This window comes from Chiloscyllium punctatum, chromosome 39 (genome assembly GCF_047496795.1).
Source record: "Chiloscyllium punctatum isolate Juve2018m chromosome 39, sChiPun1.3, whole genome shotgun sequence".
Taxonomy (NCBI): Eukaryota; Metazoa; Chordata; class Chondrichthyes; order Orectolobiformes; family Hemiscylliidae; genus Chiloscyllium; species Chiloscyllium punctatum.
In genome coordinates this window covers 64,272,361-64,279,860 of record NC_092777.1, presented here as the reverse complement: position 1 = coordinate 64,279,860, position 7,500 = coordinate 64,272,361, and the positions used below count along the sequence as shown (strand labels likewise).

Sequence of the window (7,500 nt, the reverse complement as noted above, 5' to 3'; positions counted from 1 at the left end):
GACTGTCTGTCTGAATAGGGAAGCTGGATAGACACATGAGGGGGATAGGAAGAGAGAAGCGCGGATTTGGTGGTGTGAGATGGAGTACTTTGGGGAGAGCCTCATATGGAACACTGGTACAGTTGGGCTGAATGGCCTGTTGGTGCTGTAAACTCTCCTTGACTGTGGATATAAAAGTGTGATGGCTAATTGTTGCCCATCATTGGCAGGTTTCAACGAAGAAGGGAGAGGTTCAGGCTGATGGAGAATGAGGTTCCAAGGTCACTGAAGGTACGCATGGTAGCAGAGGATGATGGGAATGAGAGCTGGAGAGTGGGGGGACTGTCCTCAGGGGCACTGTGGCTTCTGAACATCACTGCATACAACTGGGCATCTGCCCATGTGCAACGCCTGCCTGCTGTACCCCATAACCCTGATCTCCCCGGGCTCTGACTGACCTCCTCCCCTTCCTCATCCCTTCACTCTACCACCTTCACCCACTCCCCACCATATACTGCACCACCCAATGAGAAACCTCCATAGAGCTTTATTCTGTATCTAACCCTGTGCTGTCCCTGTACTGGGAGTGTTCGATGGGGACAGTGTAGAGGGAGCTTTACTCTGTATCTAACCCTATGCTGTCCCTGTCCTGGGAGTGTTTGATGGGGGGACAGTTTAGAGGGGGTTTTCCTCTCTATCTAACCCTGTGCTGTCCCTGTCCTGGGAGTGTTTGATGGGGGGACAGTTTAGAGGGGGTTTTCCTCTCTATCTAACCCCGTGCTGTCCCTGTCCTGGGTGGATGTCACAAACCTGTTGATTGCTCCTGTGCTATCTCCTGGTCTAATGATCATGACGATAAGGTGCATGGACTCTCTCCTCTGTGCAGGATTCTGGTATTGAGCCCTCAGCTCCCAGCTCTACTTATGATCTGATCGACCTCACATGCTCTACTCCAGCCACTCTGGGTCCTATGTGTCTGCCTGAGTTCTCCAGCCTGAGTAAGTATTCTCAGCACTGGCTGCATCACCCTCAGTCAGTGACAATTCTATGCTAGTCAGTGTGTGTAGTTTGTGCAGAACTGCTGAAAATCAAACAACATCTCAAATGTAACTGCTGTAAAAGTGATAACCATCCTGGGGATGTTTGGGAACAGTGTAGAGGGAGCTTTAATCTGTATCTAACCCCGTGCTTTCCCTGTGCTGGGAGTGTTTGGTGGGGGAACAGTGTAGAGGGAGCTTTACTCTGTATCTAACCCCATGCTGTCCCTGCTCTGGGAGTGTTTGATGGGGGAATAGTGCAGAGGCAGCTTTACTCTGTATCTAACCCCGTGCTTTCCCTGTGCTGCGAGTGTTTGGTGGGGGAACAGTGTAGAGGGAGCTTTACTCTGTATCTAACCCCATGCTGTCCCTGCTGTGGGAGTGTTTGATGGGGGAACAGTGTAGAGGGAGCTTTACTCTGTATCTAACCCTGTGCTGTCCCTGTCCCTGGGAGTGTTTGATGGGGACATTGTAGAGGGAGCTTTACTCTGTATCTAACTCTGTGCTGTCCCTGTCCTGGGAGGGTTCGATGGGGACAGTGTAGAGAGAGCTTTACTCTGTATCTAACTCTGTGCTGTCCCTGTCCTGGGAGTGTTTGATGGGGGGGACAGTGTAGAGGGAGCTTTACTCTGTATCTAACCCCGTATTGTCCCTGCTCTGGGAGTGTTTGATGAGGGAACAGTGTAGAGGGAGCTTTACTCTGTATCTAACCCTGTGCTGTCCCTGTCCTGGGAGTCTTTGAGCAGTCCCATTTCCATTGGTAACTCTCATTATAGACATGACTTTCTCCATCGAAAGGTAAGGGATAGACGTTTTGTGTCTGAGATGAGGTGAAATTTCTTCAGTACAGTGGTGAGCCTGTGGAATACACTGCAACAGGATGCTGCTGACGCCAAAACATTGAAGATTTTGAGGAAAGGTGTTGATATAGATCATAGGACTTTAAGGATCAAAAGATTTGGGGAGAAAGTGGAAAGAGGGCACTGAGTTAGATATCAGCTACGATCATCTTGAATGGCGGTGCAGGCTCGAAGGGCCGAATGGCCTATTCCTATGATTTTTATGTTTCTGTGATTCCATTCAGAACAAAGAAAAATTGACGAAGAATTCTGAAGGCCTAATGTTTTTGGAATAACTGTTAGGAGTGAGCTCCTGTTCTGTTCTATTTGTTCAGGTCTTGAAAATGGAATCTCTGATGCGAGAGGTACAGGCCTGTGTGCTGCCAACCCCTTCCTCAGGAACAGGGCCCTCCCTGATATCCCAGTGCGCAATGCAGCAAACACTCAGCAACCACGGTACGTTCACCTTCCATTCAACGTTGTCAGCCTGTTCCAAAGATGACCAAAGATACACAGAAAACATTTTCTAGACCCATGGTCACTTCCACCTTTGAAGGACAAGAGCAGCAGATACATGGAAACACCATGGGTGTGTCCATGGCTGTGGAAGGTGCTGCCTGAGGATCTTTGGTGAATTTCCACAGTGCATCTTGTAGAGAGGACACACTGCTGCTACTGAGCGTTGGTGTTGGGGGGAGTGGATGCTTGTGGATGTGGTGTCAATCAAGCGGGCTGCTTTGTCCTGGATGGTGTTGAGCTTCTTGAGTGTTGTTGGAGCTGCCCCCATCCAGGCAAGTGGGGAGTATTCCATCCCACTCCTGACTTGTGCCTTGGAGATGGTGGATAGATTTTGGGGTGACAGGAGGTGAGTTACTCGCTGCAGATTGTTCTTATAGGTAGTGTATTTATTGAGACCTGCTCTAGTTGACTTGCTTGGAGATGCGATGACACACCCCCTGGAGTAGGTAAGACTTGAACCCAGGCTTCCTGTTCCAGCGGTAGGGGCGCTATCACTGTACCAGAAGAGTGCTTGCCACTGTATTTACACAATTCTAGATTGATGGTGCTGGAAGAGCACAGCAGTTCAGGCAGCATCCAAGGATCTTCGAAATCGACGTTCCGGGCAAAAGCCCTTCATCAGGAATAAAGGCAGTGAGCCTGAAGCATGGAGAGATAAGCTAGAGGAGGGTGGGGGTGGGGAGAGAGTAGCATAGAGTACAATGGGTGAGTGGGGGAGGGGATGAAGGTGATAGGTCAGGGAAGAGAGGGTGGAGTGGATAGGTGGAAAAGGAGATAGGCAGGTAGGACAAGTCAAGGAGACAGTGCTGAGCTGGAAGTTTGAACTAGGATGAGGTGGGGGAAGGGGAAATGAGGAAACTGTTGAAGTCCACATTGATGCCCTGGCGTTGAAGTATTCCAAGGCGGAAGGTGAGGCGTTCTTCCTCCAGGCGTCTGGTGGTGAGGGAGCGGCGGTGAAGGAGGCCCAGGACCTCCATGTCCTCGGCAGAGTGGGAGGGAGAGTTGAAATGTTGGGCCACGGGGCGGTTTGGTTGATTGGTGCGGGTGTCTCGGAGATGTTCCCTAAAGCGCTCTGCTAGGAGGCGCCGAGTCTCCCCACTGTAGAGGAGACCGCATCGGGAGCAACGGATACAATAAATGATATTAGTGGATGTGCAGGTAAAACTTTGATGGATGTGGAAGGCTCCTTTAGGGCCTTGGATAGAGTGAGGGAGGAGGTGTGGGCACAGGTTTTACAGTTCCTGCGGTGGGAGGGGAAGGTGCCAGGATGGGAGGGTGGGTCGTAGGGGGGTGTGGACCTGACCAGGTAGTCATGGAGGGAATGGTCTTTGCTGAAGGCGGAAAGGGGTGGGGAGGGAAATATATCCCTGGTGGTGGGGTCTTTTTGGAGGTGGCGGAAGTATCGGCGGGTGATTTGGTTTATGCGAAGGTTGGTAGGGTGGAAGGTGAGCACCGGGGGGTTCTGTCCTTGTTACGGTTGTTGGGGTGGGGTCTGAGGGCGGAGGTGCGGGATGTGGACGAGATGCATTGGAGGGCATCTTTAACCACGTGGGAAGGGAAATTGCGGTCTCTAAAGAAGGAGGCCATCTGGTGTGTTCTGTGGTGGAACTGGTCCTCCTGGGAGCAGATACGGTGGAGGCGGAGGAATTGGGAATACAGGATGGCATTTTTGCAAGAGGTAGGGTGGGAAGAGGTGTAATCCAGGTAGCTGTGGGAGTCGGTGGGTTTGTAAAAAATATCAGTGTCAAGTCGGTTGTCATTAATGGAGATGGAGAGGTCCAGGAAGGGGAGGGAGGTGTCAGAGATGGTCCAGGTAAATTTAAGGTCAGGGTGGAATGTGTTGGTGAAGTTGATGAATTGCTCAACCTCCTCGCGGGAACACGAGGTGGCACCAATGCAGTCATCAATGTAGCGGAGGAAGAGGTGGGGAGTAGTGCCAGTGTAACTACGGAAGATGGATTGTTCTATGTAGCCAACAAAGAGACAGGCATTGCTGGGGCACATACGTGTGCCCATGGCTACCCTTTTGGTCTGGAGGAAGTGGGAGGATTCGAAGGAGAAATTGTTAAGGGTGAGGACCAGTTCGGCCAAACGAATGAGAGTGTCGGTGGAAGGGTACTGTTGGGGACGTCTGGAGAGGAAAAAACATCTGGAGGCCCTGGTCATGGCGGATGGAGGTGTAGAGGGATTGGATATCCATGGTGAAGATGAGGCGTTGGGGGCCAGGGAAACGGAGGTCTTGGAGGAGGTGGAGGGCATGGGTGGTGTCTCGAACGTATGTGGGGAGTTCCTGGACTAGGGGGGAATAGGACAGTGTCGAGGTAGGTAGAGATGAGTTCAGTGGGGCAGGAGCTTGCTGAGACAATGGGTCGGCCAGGGTGGTCAGGCTTGTGGATCTTGGGAAGGAGGTAGAACCGGGCAGTGCGGGGTTCCCGGACTATGAGGTTGGAAGCTGTGGGTGGGAGATCTCCTGAGGCGATGAGGTTCTGTATGGTCTGGGAGATGATGGTTTGGTGATGGGGGGTGGTGTCATGGTCGAGGGGGCAGTAGGAAGAGGTGTCCTCGAGTTGGCGTTTGGCTTCAGCGGTGTAGAGGTCAGTGCGCCAGACTACCACTGCGCCCCCTTTATCCGCTGGCTTGATGGTGAGGTTGGGATTGGAGCAGAGGGATTGGAGGGCTACGCGTTGTGAGGGTGAGAGGTTGGAGTGGGGGAGGGGGGACGACAGGTTGAGGTGGTTAATGTCCCATCGACAGTTGGAAATGAAGAGGTCGAGGGCAGGTAATAGGCCAGCGCGGGGTGTCCAGGTGGATGCAGTGTGTTGGAGGTGGGCGAAGGGGTCCTCGGAAGGTGGGCGGGAGTCCTGATTATGAAAGTAAGCTCGGAGGTGAAGGCGATGGAAGAATTGTTCGATGTCACAGCGTGTATTAAATTCATTGATGTGTGGATGGAGGGGGATGAAGGTGAGTCCTTTGCTGAGGACTGATCGTTCATCCTCAGTGAGGGGGAGGTCTGGAGGGATGGTGAAAACTCGGCAGGGCCGGGAGCTGGGATCTGGTGTGGGTGTAGAGCTGGGAGTGGCTGTGATGGTGGGGGGAATGGGGGTGGAGTCACGAGCAGGGGTAGTGTTCCCCTCAGGGTTCTGGGGGGTGGGGATAGTGACAGTGGGGTCTGTGGGGGGCGTGTCAGCAGAATGCAGATGGGTGGTGTTGGTGGGGGCGGAAGTGGTGGTGACCATGGCAGTAGGGGTGGCGGAAGTCACTGAGCGTGTGGCATCAGCGATGATGTGAGGGGCGGAAGTGATGTCAGGTGTGATGCATGAAGAATTGTGAGGGGTGGAAGTGGTTGTGGGAGTGGGCCATAATGGGGGTGGAAGTGACATCATCAATCAGCATGGGGTGGTAGCTGTATCAGCCGCATGGCTAATGGCGTCTGAGTAGATTCCAAGGCCAGGGGAATCTTCTGGAATGTTTGAGGAGCGCTGGTTATGGAGGTGGGTAGATAAAAGGTTGTTGTGCCCGAAACGTTGATTTCGAAGCTCCTCGGATGCTGCCTGAACTGCTGTGCTCTTCCAGCACCACTAATCCCGAATCTGGTTTCCAGCATCTGCAGTCATTGTTTTTACCACTGTATTTACACAGCTAGTCCAGTTCAGTTTCTGATCAATGGTAAGTTTTAGGATGTTGATAGTGGTGGGACTTCAGTGATTTTGTTGCATTTGAATACAGACTGCTTCAGTATCTGAGGAGTTGCAAGCGGTGCTGAACACTGTGCAATCATCGGTGAACATCCCCCACTCCTGACCTTCTGATGGAAGGAAGGTGCCTGATTACTGACACTAAACTTTTCCAGTTTCTGTGCAATTTGAATCTGGAGAATCAGTCTGGCTCGATGCTCAGCAATACTCCCACAACATTCCCACTGCTTCCTTGTCTGAGCATCTCCAGGTCAGAGTCACTGTGTTCAGGTTGGGATTGTGGAGCTCCCCCAGAGTCGGTGCCTTCAGCAGGGGTGGGTCACAACGGGAAGGTGGAGTTTAAAATCAGAAGAATGTTTGAAAGTGACGTAACTTACAGAAAGACTCTCTCCTGGTTACAGAGCGGCAGTGCAGAGCTCAGTGAGCAACAGACCCCCTGAACCTCTCTATGCCAATGTAAGTCTGAGCAGATATATCCCTATCTGTACAGCTCGAGTCACTAAGTGTATACTATGCTGGGGACAGACTGAGGTGGGGGAGAGAGAGAGAGTGTGCATTGTGTGTGTGTGTGTGTGTGCCTGTGTGTATGCCCGTGTGTGTGTGTGCCTGTGTGTATGCCCGTGTGTGTGTGTGTGTGTGTGTGTGTATGCCCGTGTGTGTGTGTGTGCCTGTGTGTATGCCCGTGTGTGTGTGTGTGTGTGTGTATACCCGTGTGTGTGTATGCCCATGTGTGCCTGTGTGTATGCACGTGTGCGTGTGTGTGTATGCCCGTGTGTGCCTGTGTGCGTGTGTGCCTGTGTGTATGCCCGTGTGCATGTGTGTGTGTGCCTGTGTGTGTGTGCTGTGTGTATATGCCCGTGTGTGTGTGTGTGTATGCCCGTGTGTGTGTATGCCCGTGTGTGTGCATGCCCGTGTGTGTGTGTATGCCCGTGTGTGTGCATGCCCGTGTGTGTGTGTATGCCCGTGTGTGTGTATGCCCGTGTGTGTGTATGCCCGTGTGTGTGTGTATGCCCGTGTGTGTGTATGTATGCCCGTGTGTGTGTATGCCCGTGTGTGTGTGTGTGTGTATGCCCGTGTGTGTGTGTGTATGCCCGTGTGTGTGTATGCCCGTGTGTGTGTATGCCCGTGTGTGTATGCCCGTGTGTGTGTATGTCCGTGTGTGTGTGTATGCCCGTGTGTGTGTATGCCCATGTGTGTGTGTGTGTGTATGCCCGTGTGTATGTGTGTATGCCCGTGTGTGTGTGTGTGTATGCCCGTGTGTGTGTGTATGCCCGTGTGTGTATGCCCGTGTGTGTGTATGCCCGTGTGTGTGTGTATGCCCGTGTGTGTGTGTATGCCCGTGTGTGTGTGTATGCCCGTGTGTGTGTATGCCCGTGTGTGTATGCCCGTGTGTGTGTATATGCCCGTGTGTGTGTGTGTATGCCAGTGTGT

General features: G+C 52.5%; 1 protein-coding gene across 1 annotated transcript in view; it reads left to right on the top strand.

Annotated features, from left to right (window-relative positions):
* The window catches only part of LOC140464161 (TOM1-like protein 1), a 95,770-nt gene that overhangs the window by 68,415 nt on the left and 19,855 nt on the right, over positions 1-7,500 (top strand). Inside the window, exons 9-12 of the mRNA XM_072558972.1 lie at positions 210-270; positions 866-977; positions 2,191-2,311; positions 6,471-6,525. Of these exons, the coding sequence (XP_072415073.1) occupies positions 210-270; positions 866-977; positions 2,191-2,311; positions 6,471-6,525 (349 nt within the window). The remainder of the gene's footprint in view (positions 1-209; positions 271-865; positions 978-2,190; positions 2,312-6,470; positions 6,526-7,500) is intronic.